This window comes from Procambarus clarkii, chromosome 20, assembly GCF_040958095.1.
Source record: "Procambarus clarkii isolate CNS0578487 chromosome 20, FALCON_Pclarkii_2.0, whole genome shotgun sequence".
Classification (NCBI taxonomy): domain Eukaryota; kingdom Metazoa; phylum Arthropoda; class Malacostraca; order Decapoda; family Cambaridae; genus Procambarus; species Procambarus clarkii.
The window spans coordinates 15,650,650-15,671,760 of record NC_091169.1 but is presented as its reverse complement, the minus strand read 5'-3'; the positions used below and the strand labels follow the sequence as shown (position 1 = coordinate 15,671,760).

Genomic DNA, 21,111 nt, shown 5'->3' with positions numbered 1-21,111 from the left:
TATGGATGTAGTTATTAATTGTAATTGATCTCTACTTTATCATTAAGGATTATTCATTATAATTATTCCTTAATACTTTATTGTTATGCACTAGTCAATAATTATTTATCATTCATCCAAATTAGCTATTGGATTCATTAAAATAATTGCTTATCATTATACTATTTGTTGTTATTATTATTATTTATTATATAATAATAATTTTATCTATTAATTTGTTATTTATTAATTTATATAATAAATTAATTTATTATATATTAATTTTATATATTATTATTCATTATAAAATAAACAAGTCCCCAATCTGAGCACGTTTTCTTCCAACCTCAGAAAACAGCATTCTCTGATCGCAGGCACACCTACCAATTTCGTAGGATGCCTGTTGGCTTTAAGACAGCACCTTCATCATTTCAGAGGGCCATTAACTTTATCCTCAGCCCAGTTTTGGGAAGGCATTCGTTAGCATACCTGGATGATGTGGTAACCTATTCCAGGACGTTTGATGAGCACTTACGAGACTTGACCGAGACTGATCTTGTTAGATCGAGCGGGTATTAAATTAAGTGTGCAGAAGTGCACTCTGACAGCTCAGAAATTCAAATTTCTGGGATTCCAGATGAGCACAGATGGTATCAGGCCTAACCCTGACTCTTGTTATGCCATTGCTGAAATGCCAACTCCAAGAACAGCAAAAGGACGTGTGCAGGTTTCTAGGTGCAGCCGGATACTTTCGTCGCCACATTGAAGGTTTTGCGAAAATATCAGCACCCCTGACCGATTTAACAAGGAAAAATGTCAAGTTTCTTTGGAAGCTAGAACATGATGTAGCCCATGCACAAATGAAAAGTCAACTCAGTACAACACCAGTATTGGCAGTGTCTGATTTTGAGAAAGAGTGGGAAGTACATACAGACGCAAGTGGTGTAGCTATTGGTGGATGTTTGATGCAAAATGATAATGAAATAGGCTGTATGAATTTTGTCATTACTTTCAGTGATAATCTTACCAGTCTCTGTGATGTAGTGGTAAGACACTCGCTTGGCGTTCTGCGAGCGCTTTGTCATGGGTTCGTATCCTGGCCAGGGAGGATTTACTGGGCGCAAATCCTTAACTGTAGCCTCTGTTTAACTCAACAGTAAAATGTGTACTTGGTTGTAAAAACGATTCTTCACAGCGGGGATCGTATTCCATGGACCTGCCCGAAACCCTACGCATACTAGTGGCTGTACAAGAATGTAAGTTGCCAGTTGCACTAACATCACACATAATAAAAGTGTTTGAAAGAGTGATTAGGAATCAAATTTCTAGTTTTATGGAAAACAATGAATTGCACAATCCAGGACAACATGGATTTAGAGCGGGAAGATCCTGTCTGTCACAGTTACTCAACCACTATGACAAAATCACAGAAGCCCTAGAAGAAAAGCAAAATGCAGATGTTGTATACACAGACTTTGCAAAGGCGTTCGACAAATGTGACCATGGGGTGATAGCTCACAAAATGAGGTCAATGGGAATAACTGGAAAAGTAGGACGCTGGATACTCAATTTCCTGTCGAACAGAACACAAAGAGTAACAGTCAATCAGATAAAATCGAGTCCAAGCGATGTTAAAAGCTCTGTACCTCAAGGTACAGTCCTTGCACCGCTACTGTTCCTTATTCTCATATCTGATATAGACAAAAATACACGCCACAGCTTCGTGTCGTCCTTTACAGATGACACAAAAGTCAGCATGAAAATTACCTCTGCTGAAGACATTGGAAAACTACAAGCAGATGTCAACAAAGTTTTCGATTGGGCAGCAGAACATAACATGATGTTTAACAGTGATAAATTTCAGGTACTCAGGTACGGCAAAAATGAGGATCTGAAACATAATACAGGGTACAAAACACAATCGAATCTTCCCATAGTAGAAAAACAGCATGTCAAGGATTTGGGAATAATGATGTCCGACGATCTAACGTTTAGGGAGCATAACCAAGCAAATATCGCGTCAGCCAGAAAAATGATCGGATGGATTACGAGAACTTTCAAATCCAGGGATCCCATCACAATGGTTGTACTCTTCAAGTCACTTGTGTTGTCCCGTCTTGAGTACCGCTCAGTACTCACTTCCCCCTTCAGAGCAGGAGAGATTGCTGAAATAGAGGGAATACAGAGAACATATACGGCACGCATAGACGAGATAAAACACCAAAATTATTGGGATCGTCTCAAAGCTCTCCAAATGTACTCTCTAGAAAAGAGACGAGAGAGATACCAAATAATATACACATGGAAAATACTGGAGGGTCAGGTCCCAAATCTACACAGTAAAATAACAACTGTACTGGAGTGAACGATATGGAAGAAAATGCAAGATTGAACCAGTGAAGAGCAGAGGTGCCATAGGCACAATCAGAGAGCACTGTATAAACATCAGAGGTCCGCGGTTATTCAACGTCCTCCCAGCGACAATAAGAAATATTGCCGGAACAACCGTGGACATTTTCAAGAGAAAACTGGACGGTTTTCTAAGAGAAGTTCCGGATCAGCCGGGCTGTGGTGGGTATGTGACCCTGCGCGCCACTCCAAGCAACAGCCTGGTGGACCAAACTCTCACAAGTCGAGCCTGGCCTCAGGCCGGGCTTGGGGAGTGGAAGAACTCCCAGAACCCCATCAACCAGGTATCAACCAGGTATCAACCAGGTAACAACTCTTGTATGTATCTCAAAAAAAAATCTTTGATTAAATAAATTTTGTTTAGAATTTTATGGTGTTTAGTAGAATTTCCCCCCAATCTTTATTATACTTTCTGTTGATGGGCTCAAGCCCCATGCTTGAGATTAGGCTCCCTCTGCAAGCCAGCAAGCATTTATTTAATATCGCATATAATACCTTTGTCTTTTGTTTTAATTCCACACTTAATGTAAATCTTATCCCTCCTTTTCAGCGAACTGGGGATCCATTTTCGGGGTTTATGCCTAATTGACGGCATCCTGCTTCACCGTTAATTGGGGGAATTACTCAGGGGGTAGAAGATAGTAGGTGGTGGCGACGTAAGTCAGAGTTTGCAGTGTAGCATCGGTACACTGCACGTAGAAAGGTACAGTATCCTCGAGCTGTGATATCCAAATGATCAAATGTTTACATCTTGAGGAGTTGAACGGAAGGTTACACAGCAGTACTCTGGTCTGTAGATTTACCTAATAACAACCAGCCTTTAACCATTAAGTGAGGTTAAGGGCTGGCCCCCGTTACAACCACAACCCAGGTAAGGTGTGTGAACACGTGAGGTGCCAGATTCAAACTGGAAGGAAGGCAACGAAAGTGGTAAGCCTGTCGCCATACGACAAAACAGAGCCAGTCCCCTGAAACAGAGTGGTCATTCGAAAAGAGGGGCAAAAGACCCAGGGGATCAGACAGGACAAGTCTAGTATGAATTGCAGATCCGCACAGTCCCTTTTCGGAACTGAAAACAGGCGGGAAACCCACTCCAGGATGACCTGACAGAGCGCAGGAGAAGAGACCCATCGCGTCAGCTCAGATTCCCCCCCCCCCCCCCCCGAAAGAAAAGAAATGATCCAACGCTAGGAAATTACCAGAAATGCCCACGAATCGGGCGAGAGTAAACAGCGCGAGCCTCTCCTCTACGCCCCATCAATAAGACGAACCGCAAAAGACCCGATGACCCCTACGAGAGCCCAGGAAGCCCAGAAGGGCAGGAAGGTCGGGGCTCCGCAGCAGCAGGAAGGTCGGGGCTCCGCAGCAGCAGGAAGGTCGGGGCTCCGCAGCAGCAGGAAGGTCGGGGCTCCGCAGCAGCAGGAAGGTCGGGGCTCCGCAGCAGCAGGAAGGTCGGGGCTCCGCAGCAGCAGGAAGGTCGGGGCTCCGCAGCAGCAGGAAGGTCGGGGCTCCGCAGCAGCAGGAAGGTCGGGGCTCCGCAGCAGCAGGAAGGTCGGGGCTCCGCAGCAGCAGGAAGGTCGGGGCTCCGCAGCAGCAGGAAGGTCGGGGCTCCGCAGCAGCAGGAAGGTCGGGGCTCCGCAGCAGCAGGAAGGTCGGGGCTCCGCAGCAGCAGGAAGGTCGGGGCTCCGCAGCAGCAGGAAGGTCGGGGCTCCGCAGCAGCAGGAAGGTCGGGGCTCCGCAGCAGCAGGAAGGTCGGGGCTCCGCAGCAGCAAGAAGGTCGGGGCTCCGCAGCAGCAGGAAGGTCGGGGCTCCGCAGCAGCAGGAAGGTCGGGGCTCCGCAGCAGCAGGAAGGTCGGGGCTCCGCAGCAGCAGGAAGGTCGGGGCTCCGCAGCAGCAGGAAGGTCGGGGCTCCGCAGCAGCAGGAAGGTCGGGGCTCCGCAGCAGCAGGAAGGTCGGGGCTCCGCAGCAGCAGGAAGGTCGGGGCTCCGCAGCAGCAGGAAGGTCGGGGCTCCGCAGCAGCAGGAAGGTCGGGGCTCCGCAGCAGCAGGAAGGTCGGGGCTCCGCAGCAGCAGGAAGGTCGGGGCTCCGCAGCAGCAGGAAGGTCGGGGCTCCGCAGCAGCAGGAAGGTCGGGGCTCCGCAGCAGCAGGAAGGTCGGGGCTCCGCAGCAGCAGGAAGGTCGGGGCTCCGCAACAGCAGGAAGGTCGGGGCTCCGCAACAGCAGGAAGGTCGGGGCTCCGCAGCAGCAGGAAGGTCGGGGCTCCGCAGCAGCAGGAAGGTCGGGGCTCCGCAGCAGCAGGAAGGTCGGGGCTCCGCAGCAGCAGGAAGGTCGGGGCTCCGCAGCAGCAGGAAGGTCGGGGCTCCGCAGCAGCAGGAAGGTCGGGGCTCCGCAGCAGCAGGAAGGTCGGGGCTCCGCAGCAGCAGGAAGGTCGGGGCTCCGCAGCAGCAGGAAGGTCGGGGCTCCGCAGCAGCAGGAAGGTTGGGGCTCCGCAGCAGCAGGAAGGTCGGGGCTCTCATAGCGGCAAGAAGGTCAGGGGTGCCGTAGCGGCAAGAAGGTCAGGGGTGCCGTAGCGGCAGGAAGGTCGGGACAGTAAGAGTATAACAACATATGCTGTATAAAGTGACCTCGTGTGGTAAAGTGTTCACTAACGTTGTAGAGTAAGTACGGGAACATTTAAGCAACCCATGCCAGAGTTGAGGAGTATACAGGCCAACATGTTACCCATCCTGGCTACCTTGCTCACCCCTCCTCACTCTCTCCTTGGCTTGGGTAAGTTGTTGGGCAAGTTGTTGGGCAAGTTGGTGATCAATGTTGGGTAAGTTGGTGACCATTGTTGGGTAAGTTGGTGACCATTGTTGGGAAAGTTGGTAATCATTGTTGGGTAAGTTGTTGGGTAAGTTGAGGACCATTGTTGGGTAAGTTCTTGGGTAAGTTAGTGACCATTGTTAGATAAGTTGGGGACCATTATTGGGTAAGTTGCTAGGTAAGTTGGGCGCGCAATTCTGGGATCAATGATAGCGTGAGGATAAGACCAGGTTGGTCACGACTGTGGCCAGCACCACCGCGGCGGTGTTCCCACACCCAGCACCACCGCGGCGGTGTTCCCACACCCAGCACCACCGCGGCGGTGTTCCCACACCCAGCACCACCGCGGCGGTGTTCCCAGCACCACCGCGGCGGTGTTCCCAGCACCACCCCGGCGGTGTTCCCACACCCAGCACCACCCCGGTGGTGTTCCCACACCCAGCACCACCGCGGCGGTGTTTCCACACCCAGCACCACCGCGGCGGTGTTCCCACACCCAGCACCACCGCGGCGGTGTTCCCACACCCAGCACCACCGCGGCGGTGTTTCCACACCCAGCACCACCGCGGCGGTGTTCCCACACCCAGCACCACCGCGGCGGTGTTTCCACACCCAGCACCACCGCGGCGGTGTTCCCACACCCAGCACCACCGCGGCGGTGTTTCCACACCCAGCACCACCGCGGCGGTGTTCCCACACCCAGCACCACCGCGGCGGTGTTCCCACACCCAGCACCACCGCGGCGGTGTTCCCAGCACCACCCCGGCGGTGTTCCCACACCCAGCACCACCCCGGTGGTGTTCCCACACCCAGCACCACCGCGGCGGTGTTTCCACACCCAGCACCACCGCGGCGGTGTTCCCACACCCAGCACCACCGCGGCGGTGTTGCACCACCGCGGCGGTGTTTCCCACACCCAGCACCACCGCGGCGGTGTTCCCACACCCAGCACCACCGCGGCGGTGTTTCCACACCCAGCACCACCGCGGCGGTGTTCCCACACCCAGCACCACCGCGGCGGTGTTCCCACACCCAGCACCACCGCGGCGGTGTTCCCACACCCAGCACCACCGCGGCGGTGTTCCCACACCCAGCACCACCGCGGCGGTGTTTCCACACCCAGCACCACCGCGGCGGTGTTCCCACACCCAGCACCACCGCGGCGGTGTTCCCACACCCAGCACCACCGCGGCGGTGTTCCCACACCCAGCACCACCGCGGCGGTGTTCCCACACCCAGCACCACCGCGGCGGTGTTCCCACACCCAGCACCACCGCGGCGGTGTTCCCACACCCAGCACCACCGCGGCGGTGTTTCCACACCCAGCACCACCGCGGTGGTGTTCCCACACCCAGCACCACCCCGGCGGAGCTCCTTGCCCACACCCAGCACCACCCCGGCGGTGTTCCTTGCCCACACCCAGCACCACCCCGGTGGTGTTCCTTGCCCACACCCAGCACCACCCCGGCGGAGCTCCTTGCCCACACCCAGCACCACCCCGGCGGAGCTCCTTGCCCACACCCAGCACCACCCCGGCGGAGCTCCTTGCCCACACCCAGCACCACCCCGGCGGAGCTCCTTGCCCACACCCAGCACCACCCCGGCGGTGTTCCTTGCCCACACCCAGCACCACCCCGGCGGAGCTCCTTGCCCACACCCAGCACCACCCCGGCGGTGTTCCTTGCCCACACCCAGCACCACCCCGGTGGTGTTCCTTGCCCACACCCAGCACCACCCCGGCGGTGTTCCTTGCCCACACCCAGCACCACCCCGGTGGTGTTCCTTGCCCACACCCAGCACCACCCCGGCGGTGTTCCCACACCCAGCAACACCGCGGTGGTGTTCCCACACACAGCACCACCGCGGTGGTGTTCCCACACCCAGCACCACCGCGGCGGTGTTACCACACACCCAGCAACACCGCGGTGGTGTTCCCACACCCAGCACCACCGCGGTGGTGTTCCCACACCCAGCACCACCGCGGTGGTGTTCCCACACCCAGCACCACCGCGGCGGTGTTACCACACACCCAGCAACACCGCGGTGGTGTTCCCACACCCAGCACCACCGCGGTGGTGTTCCCACACCCAGCACCACCGCGGTGGTGTTCCCACACCCAGCACCACCCCGGTGGTGTTACCACACACCCAGCAACACCGCGGTGGTGTTCCCACACCCAGCACCACCGCGGTGGTGTTCCCACACCCAGCACCACCGCGGCGGTGTTCCCACACCCAGCACCACCGCGGTGGTGTTACCACACACCCAGCAACACCGCGGTGGTGTTCCCACCACCCAGCACCACCGCGTGGTGTTCCCACAACCCAGCACCACCCCGGTGGTGTTCCCCACCCAGCACCACCCCGGTGGTGTTCCCACACCCAGCACCACCCCGGTGGTGTTCCCACACCCAGCACCACCCCGGTGGTGTTCCACACACCCAGCACCACCCCGGTGGTGTTCCCACACCCAGCACCACCGCGGTGGTGTTCCACACCCCAGGCACCACCCCGGTGGTGTTCCCACACCCAGCACCACCGCGGCGGTGTTTCCACACCCAGCACCACCGCGGCGGTGTTCCCACACCCAGCACCACCGCGGCGGTGTTTCCACACCCAGCACCACCGCGGCGGTGTTCCCACACCCAGCACCACCGCGGCGGTGTTCCCACACCCAGCACCACCGCGGTGGTGTTCCCACACCCAGCACCACCGCGGCGGTGTTTCCACACCCAGCACCACCGCGGCGGTGTTACCACACACCCAGCAACACCGCGGTGGTGTTCCCACACCCAGCACCACCGCGGTGGTGTTCCCACACCCAGCACCACCGCGGCGGTGTTACCACACACCCAGCAACACCGCGGTGGTGTTCCCACACCCAGCACCACCGCGGTGGTGTTCCCACACCCAGCACCACCGCGGCGGTGTTACCACACACCCAGCAACACCGCGGTGGTGTTCCCACACCCAGCACCACCCCGGTGGTGTTCCCACACCCAGCACCACGCAAGCCGATTATATCAGAAATCTAAGCGTCCATTGCCCCTGTCAGTCTTAAGTGTGAACCTTTCACGAGAGTTCTTTCTTATATAATCGCCTTGCGTGTTTTTTGCAAGTGTGTGTTACAATTAAGACTCGTGTTCTCTCACATGTGTGATTTGTGTCATTGAAAACGACCTTCTGGTCTGTCGCCACCTAGTGCAATTGGGTCATTGGGAGTTAATAGCTTCGGCTACCATTGACTTAACTGTCTGGTGGTCATGTGGTCAGAGTACTGGACTTGTCTAGGGGTTCATTGTCCCTGGCAGTCTAAAGTTTGAACCCTTCATGAGAGGAGTTCTTTCTGATATAATCGGCTTCCGTTTTTCTGCAAGTGTGATTTTATATTATATATATTATTATATTATATTATATTATATTATATATATTATTATATTATATTATAATATTATATATATATACATATATATACTTTATATATATATATATATATATATATATATATATATATATATATATATATATATATATATATATATATATTATGTATGTATGATAATACATAATCCCTCTAATGCGTTATGCGTGGTTTCCTCCGAGGCTATGGGTCCCCCTTCTTCCAGCTAGAGGTGGTACTCCCTTGTATGTATGATATTATATATATATATATATATATATATATATATATATATATATATATATATATATATATATATATATATATATATATTAGTATATTTTGGTAGCAGTCTTTCCTGAAGACATATATTATTAAATATGACCGAAAAAGTAAGATTAATAATTCTAACACGAATTTTCTCAATCTTTCGTACATTACGCTTCACTGTTGGAGGTAAATCAAAAATCACTTCTCCAAAATTCATTTTTATTTCTAGTCTGACGCGACACGGGCGCGTTTCGTAAAACTTATTACATTTTCAAAGACTTCACAAATACACAACTGATTAGAACGTATCTCTGATTTTATATCTACATTTGAGTGAGGTGGTAAGGGTGATGTGGCATTAACACAAGACAGAACAGGAGGGGATATTAATAGGGTATTAAAAGTATCAACACAAGACAGAACAGAAACAATGGGTATTGAATAGAAGTGTTTGTAGAAAGCCTATTGGTCCATATTTCTTGATGCTTCTATATTGGAGCGGAGTCTTGAGGTGGGTAGAATATAGTTGTGCAATAATTGGCTGTTGATTGCTGGTATTGACTTCTTGATGTGTAGTGCCTCGCAAACGTCAAGCCGCCTGCTATCGCTGTATCTATCGATGATTTCTGTGTTGTTTACTAGGATTTCTCTGGCGATGGTTTGGTTATGGGAAGAGATTATATGTTCCTTAATGGAGCCCTGTTGCTTATGCATCGTTAAACGCCTAGAAAGAGATGTTGTTGTCTTGCCTATATACTGGGTTTTTTGGAGCTTACAGTCCCCAAGTGGGCATTTGAAGGCATAGACGACATTAGTCTCTTTTAAAGCGTTCTGTTTTGTGTCTGGAGAGTTTCTCATGAGTAGGCTGGCCGTTTTTCTGGTTTTATAGTAAATCGTCAGTTGTATCCTCTGTTTTTTGTCTGTAGGGATAACGTTTCTATTAACAATATCTTTCAGGACCCTTTCCTCCGTTTTATGAGCTGTGGAAAAGAAGTTCCTGTAAAATAGTCTAATAGGGGGTATAGGTGTTGTGTTAGTTGTCTCTTCAGAGGTTGCATGGCTTTTCACTTTCCTTCTTATGATGTCTTCGATGAAACCATTGGAGAAGCCGTTATTGACTAGGACTTCTTTTCCACAGCTCATAAAACGGAGGAAAGGGTCCTGAAAGATATTGTTAATAGAAACGTTATCCCTACAGACAAAAAACAGAGGATACAACTGACGATTTACTATAAAACCAGAAAAACGGCCAGCCTACTCATGAGAAACTCTCCAGACACAAAACAGAACGCTTTAAAAGAGACTAATGTCGTCTATGCCTTCAAATGCCCACTTGGGGACTGTAAGCTCCAAAAAACCCAGTATATAGGCAAGACAACAACATCTCTTTCTAGGCGTTTAACGATGCATAAGCAACAGGGCTCCATTAAGGAACATATAATCTCTTCCCATAACCAAACCATCGCCAGAGAAATCCTAGTAAACAACACAGAAATCATCGATAGATACAGCGATAGCAGGCGGCTTGACGTTTGCGAGGCACTACACATCAAGAAGTCAATACCAGCAATCAACAGCCAATTATTGCACAACTATATTCTACCCACCTCAAGACTCCGCTCCAATATAGAAGCATCAAGAAATATGGACCAATAGGCTTTCTACAAACACTTCTATTCAATACCCATTGTTTCTGTTCTGTCTTGTGTTGATACTTTTAATACCCTATTAATATCCCCTCCTGTTCTGTCTTGTGTTAATGCCACATCACCCTTACCACCTCACTCAAATGTAGATATAAAATCAGAGATACGTTCTAATCAGTTGTGTATTTGTGAAGTCTTTGAAAATGTAATAAGTTTTACGAAACGCGCCCGTGTCGCGTCAGACTAGAAATAAAAATGAATTTTGGAGAAGTGATTTTTGATTTACCTCCAACAGTGAAGCGTAATGTACGAAAGATTGAGAAAATTCGTGTTAGAATTATTAATCTTACTTTTTCGGTCATATTTAATAATATATATATATATATATATATATATATATATATATATATATATATATATATATATATATATATATATATATATATATATACATACATATATATACACATACACCACCCCGGCGGTGTTCCCTTCCCAGCACCCAGCGTTTTACGGGAAGCCTCTCTTGCCATAAGACTTGGGGGCCTCGGAGTTCGAACAGCAACGCAGATCGCTGTACCAACCTTCCTGTCCTCCTTGACATCCGGCGACTTCGTGAAGGAAATTTTACTTGCCTACTTACATCATCTGGCAGGCGTACACGATCCCAATTGTTCACGCTGTGCCACCGAGTGGGCCTCTCGTGCCCATCACCTCAACCACCATCCTCAAAAGCCCACAAGCAATCCAGCTGGGATGGCCCCATTGTAGACCTAGTTGCTGCAGAGTGCCTGGGTGCTGCAACAGCAACAACAACGACATTGCCCGCCTCACAGCTAATAGAACAAGAACTCGGCAATGTGATGTTATAGTGGCCAGAATACGTCTGGGATATAGACGTATCTGGCAGCTTTCTCAAACCCCAAATGTCGAGTACACAATGTGTTAACTTTGTGAAATAGAATACATGCACTCTCTTGAACATTATATTGTAGAATGTCCCATACTGACTGCCTTTTGCCCTCCTAGACTAAGGTATGCTGAACTCTGTAATTACTATATGAATACTGGAACACTTGATATATTGGACTTGTACCCAAGATTGACCATGTAATGTATCAACTATACAATGTATGTATGTGATGTAACTATATAACCTGAGCTTGTAAAAGCATCTTAATCACCTTCAGTGGTAAAGTGCTTAATAACACACTAGTTTCTCTATCAGTTATCTTACCCTCTCAGAGTAGGAGAGCCATAACTGTATGCATATATGTGTATATATGAGTAGTCCCATGTTCATTTAATGTGTGATTATGTGAATGTTTTAGAGACTCTAGCTCTTGGACCATTACAAGCTACAGAGGGATGACTGACGGATGAGGAGTGATAATCGTGCGATTCGGGTGCTGTTTCCCGGTTATCCCGTCTCTATTTTGTGTGGTTATGTGCTGTAGAGCGTCCCCGCCATCGCTGAGATGGGTGACAGATGGATGAGTGTGATTAATCACGTGGTAAACGTGTGCAAGCTGGATGAGGTTTTCCACTTAGCACGCTCAGTCTTGAAGCAAGAATATATAGAGGGTCCCCCCACTCACAGTGGAGATGGATGACAGATGGTTGACAGCTGACCATGATGGATGAGGGTAATCGAGCCACGCTGGGTGTGTTGTGTGTGAGGGAGGAAACCGCACCGTACCTCTGTCGCGCTCCTCTTTCACAAGGAGGGAGTGAAATATCAGGGAAAGACCCAAGACATTACACCTATAGATGAGAGGATATATATTTTCTTTATTATACACTCCATACCCTCTCTCTTTCTCACTCACTCTCTCCCTCCTTCCTGTCTAGTTTATAGAAGCTGCTTGATGGGGTTCTGGGAGTTCTACTCCCCAAGCCCGGCCCGAGGCCAGGCTCGACTTGTGGAGTTTGGTCCACCAGGCTGTTGCTTGGAGCGGCCCGCAGGGCCACATACCCACCACAGCCCGGCTGATCCGGAACTTCTCTTAGAATAAGTTCAGTTTTCTCTTGAAGATGTCCACGGTTGTTCCGGCAATATTTCTTATAGTCGCTGGGAGGACGTTGAACAACTGCGGACCTCTGATGTTTATTCAGTGCTCTCTGATTGTGCCTATGGCACCTCTGCTCTTCACTGGTTCAATCTTGCATTTTCTTCCATATCATTCACTCCAGTACGTTGTAATTTTAATGTGTAGATTTGGGACCTGACCTTCCAGTATTTTCCATGTGTATATTATTTGGTATTTCTCTCGTCTCCTTTCTAGAGAGTACATTTGGAGAGCTTTGAGACGATCCCAATAATTTAGGTGTTTTATCTCGTCTATGCGTGGAGTATATGTTCTCTGTATTCCCTCTATTTCAGCAATCTCTCCTGCTCTGAAGGGGGAAGTGAGTACTGAGCGGTACTCGAGACGGGACATAGTTTTTGTTTATCAGTAAAGAGAGGTGTAAATTTTGTATTAGAAAATGACTAGTTCATAGAAGCATATGTTTTGTGGGGTGCCATATGCACAATCAGAGAACACTGTATAAACATCAGAGGTCCACGGTTGCTCAACACCCTCCCAGCGAGCATAAGAAATATTGCCGGAACAACCGTGACATCTTCAAGAGGAAACTAGATTTATTCCTTCAAGGAGTGCCGGACCAACCGGGCTGTGGTGGGTATGTGGGCCGCTCAAAGCAACAGCCTGGTGGACCAAACTCTCACAAGTCAAGCCTGGCCTCGGGCCGGGTTTGGGGAGTAGAAGATCCTCTAATCAATCCACTAATCAAATCAATCTCAGAATATACAATACCCAAATTTGTAACAAAATTGATGGCAAATTCCTTGGCGTTCTCATTAACCACAAGCTGAATTTCCAGGGACACATTCTAAATATATATAAAAAAAAAATAAAAAAACTGTTGGCATTCTTTCTAAGATCATATTATGTACCACGCCCTGCCCTGGTGACTATTACTCCCTCATCTATCCATATCTCAACTATGGTATTTGTGCTTGGGGTTCTACTACCCAAAATCATTTACCTCCTCTAATTACTCAACACAAAGCTGCTATTAGGACAATATCCAACTCTGGCCCCAGACATCACTCGGTACCCCTACTCAAATCTCTGAATATGTTAGATATTAGGTCACTGCACATTCTCTCATGTGTATTATACATATATAAAACGCTGAACTGTAATGCCAATCCTGACCTCAAAAGCTTCATTGAAGGTTGTAACAGATCCCATGAGCACCACACCAGAAACAAATACAGTTTTGATATTCCAAGAGTACAACTTAATCAAACTAGAATTGCGCTACAAATCAAGGGGCCCAGAATGTGGAATGACCTTCCCAATCATGTTAAAGACTGTACCTCTCTCAACCAGTTTAAGATAAAAACGAAGCACTACCTAATAAATTCCCTGTAACCTACCTTACCCCTCTATTGTCAACCCATGTCTGTTTTTTTTAAACAACGCTGTTTGTCGACCTAATTGTATTTGTGCTGCTTTTTCAGCCATGTTCCCCTCTTTTTTTATCTCTATTTTTATTTGTTCTCAACAAGGTAACACATTTTATTCTTTATACTCAATTCGTATTAAGTTTTAGTCATTAATGTTTTTCCTGCCCGAGACACTTTGCGTAATAGTGGCTTTAGGCATTATATGTACTAGCTCTATCTATAAATCTATCAATTTTTGAAAAATCTTTTGTATGTATGTACCTTACCTGAATAAACATTTATTTATTTATTTATTTATTATTAAGAACTCCCAGAACCCCATCAACCAGGTATCAACCAGGGGCCTTCTCCCTGCGTCCTGGACTTGTCTGCCCGACCGCAGCGATTAATGAATTCAATTATTATTATTATTAACATCTTTATTGACAAAATTAATTACAATTTTGTCTAATCTGAGGATTTCGATTAAGTCTTATTAAAGTGAGGATAATGTTGGTATTCACTGTCACGCAGGACAGAGGGTCATACACAAGACAATATGTCTAAACTGTAGGCTGAAGTATATATATATCATGGTTACAATCAATGTTTTAATGTATAGATATGTGAAAACAACTATATATTGTGCATTGCCACACAAGGGCAGGGATGGGTTCATAAGTGATGCAGCTTAGAAGTAATACAAATTGTTCTTCATTCTTTAAAATGGACAAGCAAATTAACACAACATGCAAACATCTCGCAAAATCACAACACACAAACACACACAATATATCACAACACACACAAACAACTCACAACACGCAAACACAACTCTCATCTAGCATCTCACAACACACAAACACAAAACACAAACATAGACAATGTATCACAACACGCAAACACAACTAGCATCTCACAACACAACACACAAACACAATGTATCACAACATGCATACACAACTCTCAACACACAAACAACTTGCAAATCACAACACACAAACACACAGACAATGTATCACAGCGCACAAATACAACTCTCAACATATAAACACAACACCCAAACTCAACTCACAACACGCAAACAACTCACAACTCGCATTTCAGAAAAAAACCACAACACACTAACACACTCAACTCACAAACATCTCACAACACAACTCATAACTACCATCTCACATCACACAAACACAGTCAATGCATCACAACACTCAACAACACACAACTCACAACACGCAAACACAACTCACATCATGCAAACATCTCACAACACACACTAACACAACTCACAACTAGGATCTCACAAAACACACACACACACACAAACAGACAATGTATCACAACACGCAAACACAACTCACAACTCCCATCTCTCAACACTCAAATCACAACGTACAACATGCAAACAACTCGTAACTCTCATCTCACAACACAAATCACTAAACACATCACAACATACAAAACACATCCCACAACACATACAAACATAAACAATGTAACAACACACTAATCACTAATCACATCGCACTTCTCATTCATCACTCCTGTGTTTAAAGTCTCCAATCATGGAGACCAATTATTTATTAACCGATGCTGATATTATATTTTTCAGCAATTAATTCAGTTCACAAATGGGTGTTTATGCATTTCATGGGTTATTTGTTTAAAGATGGTGTATTTAATCATTTCAAAGATCCATTATAAATGTGTTTTCTCATTTCAAGGGTTATCTATTTTCTCAAATGGTGGTTTATGCATTTCAAGTGTTATTTGTTAAAGATATGGATTTATGCTGTAACGTACGTTTATGTTACGTTGCTGGGTAGATTAGATACACAATGTTTAGTGAGTTTCATATTTATTTAGTAGTCCTGGATAGAGCAGTGTCGTAGACGTTGAGACGAAGCCTGGAGCAGAGCAGAGACCTGAGTGAGGCCGGAGTCGTGGAGCTCTTGGCTGAATTGGGAATTGTGAGTGTCTGAACTCTGGGATCGAGAGCGGTCGTAGTCTGCTGTCTGCTCTGTGTCGAAGCTGTAGCGTCTTGGGTCGATTAGAACTGTATACGCCGAGTGCTACATTGTTGACTGGAAATTGAACTGTGTGCTATTCATCAAATTGCTTGATTATATAGTGATTACACCTCACAATAAGATAGGAGGGTGGAAACCTGTTACCTGTAAATAGGGATGGGATTATAGCTTGTGCAATTAAGATGATGAGATAATGGAGCGAGTATAAGTTTACTCGCTACAATGCATTTCAAAGAACACGTTATTGCATCCCATGCCCTACCATTTCTACTATAGCATTCAACATCGTTCGTGTGTTTACTCTCCAATACGCAGTAATTTTCAGTTCCCTCAACTCACACTAGATATACAGGTTAAATTAGTATTGAAGTCTTGACATTGAAAGCCGCGTGAGGTCAAACATCATTTGCGGCGGAGTAATGCGGCGCTGCCACATTACTCCGCGGCGTCACCGCCGCCGCAACGTGCCACGTCCCCCCCCCCCCCTCCTACGCTTTCAGTGCTTAAATGTCTACGTATCCAAATGATGTTTGACCTCACGCGGCTTTCAATGTCAAGACTTAAATACTAACTTAACCTCTATATCTAGTGTGGGTTGAGGGAACTGAAAATTACTGCGTATTGTAGAGTAAACACATGAACGATGAAGTTGAATGCTATAGTAGAAATGGTAGGGCATGGGATGCAATAACGTGTTCTTTAAAATGCATAAATCCATATCTTTAACAAATAATACTTGAAATGCATAAACCACCATTTGAAAAAATATCCCTTGAAATGACCAATCACCTATTTATAACGAATCCTTTGAAATGCATAATTACCACATCTTTAACAAATAACACTTGAAATGCATAAACCACCATTTGAGAAAATAGATAACCCTTGAAATGAGAAAACACATTTATAATGGATCCTTGAAATGATTAAATACACCATCTTTAAACAAATAACCCATGAAATGCATAAACACCCATTTGTGAACTGAATTAATTGCTGAAAAATATAATATCAGCATCGGTTAATAAATAATTGGTCTCCATGATTGGAGACTTTAAACACAGGAGTGATGAATGAGAAGAGCGATGTGATTAGTGATTAGTGTGTTGTTACATTGTTTATGTTTGTATGTGTTGTGGGATGTGTTTTGTATGTTGTGATGTGTTTAGTGATTTGTGTTTTGAGATGAGTTATGAGTTGTTTTTGCATGTTGTATGTTGTGATTTGAGTGTTGTGAGATGGGAGTTGTGAGTTGTGTTTGCGTGCTGTGATACATTGTCTATGTGTTGTGTGTGTGTGTGTTTTGTGAGATACTAGTTGTGAGTTGTGTTTGTGTGTTGTGAGATGTTTGTGATTTGAATGTGTTAGTGTGTTGTGAGATGTTTGCATGATGTGAGTTGAGTGTTGTGATGCATTGACTATGTGTTTGTGTGATGTTAGATGGTAGTTGTGTTTGTGTTGTGAGATGTTTGTGAGTTGAGTGTGTTAGTGTGTTGTGGGTTGTTTTGTGAAATGCGAGTTGTGAGTTGTTTGCGTGTTCTGAGTTGAGTTTGGGTGTTGTGTTTATATGTTGAGTTGTATTTGTGCGCTGTGATACATTGTCTATGTTTGTGTTTTGTGTTTGTGTGTTGTGAGATACTAGATGAGAGTTGTGTTTGCGTGTTGTAAGGTGTGTTTGCGTGTTGGAAGTTGTGTTTGCGCGTTGGAAGTTGTGTTTGCGCGTTGGAAGTTGTGTTTGCGCGTTGTAAGTTGTGTTTGCGCGTTGTAAGTTGTGTTTGCGCGTTGTAAGTTGTGTTTGCGCGTTGGAAGTTGTGTTTGCGCGTTGGAAGTTGTGTTTGCGCGTTGGAAGTTGTGTTTGCGCGTTGGAAGTTGTGTTTGCGCGTTGGAAGTTGTGTTTGCGCGTTGTAAGTTGTGTTTGCGCGTTGGAAGTTGTGTTTGCGCGTTGGAAGTTGTGTTTGCGCGTTGGAAGTTGTGTTTGCGCGTTGGAAGTTGTGTTTGCGCGTTGTAAGTTGTGTTTGCGCGTTGGAAGTTGTGTTTGCGCGTTGGAAGTTGTGTTTGCGCGTTGGAAGTTGTGTTTGCGCGTTGGAAGTTGTGTTTGCGCGTTGGAAGTTGTGTTTGCGCGTTGGAAGTTGTGTTTGCGCGTTGGAAGTTGTGTTTGCGCGTTGGAAGTTGTGTTTGCGCGTTGGAAGTTGTGTTTGCGCGTTGGAAGTTGTGTTTGCGCGTTGGAAGTTGTGTTTGCGCGTTGGAAGTTGTGTTTGCGCGTTGGAAGTTGTGTTTGCGCGTTGGAAGTTGTGTTTGCGCGTTGGAAGTTGTGTTTGCGCGTTGGAAGTTGTGTTTGCGCGTTGGAAGTTGTGTTTGCGCGTTGGAAGTTGTGTTTGCGCGTTGGAAGTTGTGTTTGCGCGTTGGAAGTTGTGTTTGCGCGTTGGAAGTTGTGTTTGCGCGTTGGAAGTTGTGTTTGCGCGTTGGAAGTTGTGTTTGCGCGTTGGAAGTTGTGTTTGCGCGTTGGAAGTTGTGTTTGCGCGTTGGAAGTTGTGTTTGCGCGTTGGAAGTTGTGTTTGCGCGTTGGAAGTTGTGTTTGCGCGTTGGAAGTTGTGTTTGCGCGTTGGAAGTTGTGTTTGCGCGTTGGAAGTTGTGTTTGCGCGTTGGAAGTTGTGTTTGCGCGTTGGAAGTTGTGTTTGCGCGTTGGAAGTTGTGTTTGCGCGTTGGAAGTTGTGTTTGCGCGTTGGAAGTTGTGTTTGCGCGTTGGAAGTTGTGTTTGCGCGTTGGAAGTTGTGTTTGCGTGTGTGCTGTGATATATTGTCTATGTTTGTGTGTTGTGATTTTGCGAGATGTGTTTGGATGTTGTGAGTTGTGTATGTTGTGATACATTGTCTGTTTGTGTTTTGTGTTTGTGTGTGTTGTGAGATGCTAGATGAGTTGTGTTTGTGTGTTGTGAGTTGTGCTTGCGTGTTGTAAGTTGTGTTTGCATGTTGTGTTAATTTGCTTGTCCATTTTAAAGAATGAAGAACAATTTATATGACTTCTAAGCTGCATCACTTATGAACCCATCCCTGCCCTTGTGTGGCAGTGCACAATATATAGTTGTTTTCACATATCCATACATTAAAACATTGATTGTAACCATGATATATATGTACTTCAGCCTACAGTTTAGACATTTTAAATTTTGCCCCGAGAGGCGAGTTTATTGGGCAGCGCCACTCATCTTGTGAGTGGACACACCGCCACAGCAGATTGTACCACACTCCCCAATAGGAAGAAAACCCGCTGGGTTGTTCATCCTGTCACTTGTACCCAGACACAGCAGGGACTTGCTTAACTGTCTTAAGTGAACAGCTCCTCAACCTAGAAGATTAACATCTATCAACCCTTAAAAGCTTACGTTATCTTGGGGGTGCAAAATGGGGAAATCTTTTAAGAACAGTATCAATATTTGACAAATAGTGTTTTCCTAACTCAAACAATGTGGGGTTTATTATTCTGCACATATTTCTGATTTCTCTCAGGTGTTCACATTCACGTAGAAAGTGGTCAAGGCGGTGTCCATCACTCTCACCACAGATTCTGCAACTTCGCTGATCAACTGTTGTTTCCATTCCATATCTCCATGGATATTTGTATCCAAGACGGATTCTCGCTATTACTGATTCTCTCCCTCATCCTCCTCCTCTTCGGCCATAATGATTGGGATTGCCAGCTGCAACCATGTTGTACCATCGTACAGATTCGCTGGTTTGTGCTTCTATCCTCCTTTCCTCAGTTACCTTGTCACGGTGATGTTGCCTGACAATACCTCTAATTTGTAGTAGAGTCTTGGGTATGAAGTATTCAATATGGTCTCCTTCAGCACCTTCAGCAGCCAGCACATCTGCTCGTTCATTCTCACATATCCCAACATGGGAGGGGATCCACAGAAACTTGATGACTCTTCCCTGATTGGTAAGTACTCTCACAGCTCTCTTAATTTCAGCAACTATTGCAAGATTTTCTGCCCAATTTTTACTTAGGCTTTGTAGTGCTGCTTTTGAATCGGTGCAAATCACTGCACCATTAGTGTTCCGTTCAAGAAACCTTAGCGACATACCAATGGCAGTTAGCTCTGCTTGCGTTGAAGAGGCATAGTTCTCAATACGTGCTTTTTCTTCATTTCTGCGTTGGAAAGTATTATCCTTGATTACCGTGTATGCTGCACCAGCCCTGCCATTGACAGGATTAGATGACCCGTCAGTGTAGATTTGATCTAGTTCATCTCGGGCTTCTTTATAAATTTCCTCGAGATACTTGTGCCTCATTTCTTGTGGTAACATGTTGGATTTTTTCATTGCCATTTCATTGATGATGATCTTGCATGAGTCATCCTCCCAGGGAGGTAACCTCTCTACAGGCAGGAGCTCACGGGCTTGCTCAAGCAGGTGAAGTTCTTCGAGGTAGCAGACTGATCTGTGATGCCATTTTTTGCTTCTCCTGTTTCCCCCTAAAAGTAGCACAGAGCTCAGTTTTTTCTTAGCAATATCATTGTAATGGGGATCTCTGGCTATCCTAATTGCAAGCTTAGCATTCAGCTCCTGAAATCTGCTTTTAACACTGGGAAGGGACAACTCCTCTGGTAGATTAGACGTTTTGGCAGTTCTTGGAACTCCAAGAATGATTGTCATGACTTCATTTTGAATGCTTTCAAGCCTTTTCATATCGCTTTGGGAGTAGGTGCACAGAACTGGTGCGGCATAGTCTATGACGGAGCGCACATAGGCTGTGTACATCATTTTAAGCACAGCAATAGAGGCTCCATGTCCATTCCAGGTCATAGCTTTCAGTACCCTGAGTCGACTTTTGCATGTTCCTATGAGTTGATTGAGCTCCTCTTTCTTCCCCTTGTTAGAGCCGACAGTGACGCCAAGATGCCGATAGTGGTCAACCTATTCAAGTGTTACACCATTAATTTGCAGTTCTTCATTTGCTCTCCGCTTGTGATGGCTTCGTCTTGTTTGTGGAGAGAGTGAAACCGAGCTCAATACACTTCCTTCCAAGGAGTTCAATGGACTGTTTAATTTTTCCCAAGGTGGGAGCTTGTATTAAAACATCTGCATATCCCACTTGTTGTGTTCCTTCCGGAAAAT

At 46.5% G+C, this 21,111-nt stretch overlaps 4 protein-coding genes across 5 annotated transcripts in view; 2 read left to right on the top strand and 2 right to left on the bottom strand.

Moving 5' to 3' along the window:
- Nucleotides 1-21,111, bottom strand: part of LOC123755354 (bestrophin-2) — a 394,846-nt gene that overhangs the window by 353,286 nt on the left and 20,449 nt on the right. The window lies entirely within an intron of this gene.
- LOC138366720 (spidroin-1-like) lies at nucleotides 3,673-4,905 on the top strand. The gene has a single exon (XM_069327995.1). It carries the CDS (start codon nucleotides 3,673-3,675, stop codon nucleotides 4,903-4,905), a length of 1,233 nt encoding a protein of 410 aa, XP_069184096.1.
- Nucleotides 17,633-18,862, bottom strand: LOC138366719 (mucin-6-like). The gene has a single exon (XM_069327994.1). The coding sequence runs from the start codon at nucleotides 18,860-18,862 to the stop codon at nucleotides 17,633-17,635; it is 1,230 nt and encodes a 409-aa protein (XP_069184095.1).
- Nucleotides 18,906-21,111, top strand: part of LOC123755238 (fibrous sheath CABYR-binding protein-like) — a 21,512-nt gene continuing 19,306 nt past the window's right edge. Inside the window, exon 1 of the mRNA XM_069327992.1 lies at nucleotides 18,906-18,914. Coding sequence (XP_069184093.1) covers nucleotides 18,906-18,914 — 9 coding nt within the window. The remainder of the gene's footprint in view (nucleotides 18,915-21,111) is intronic.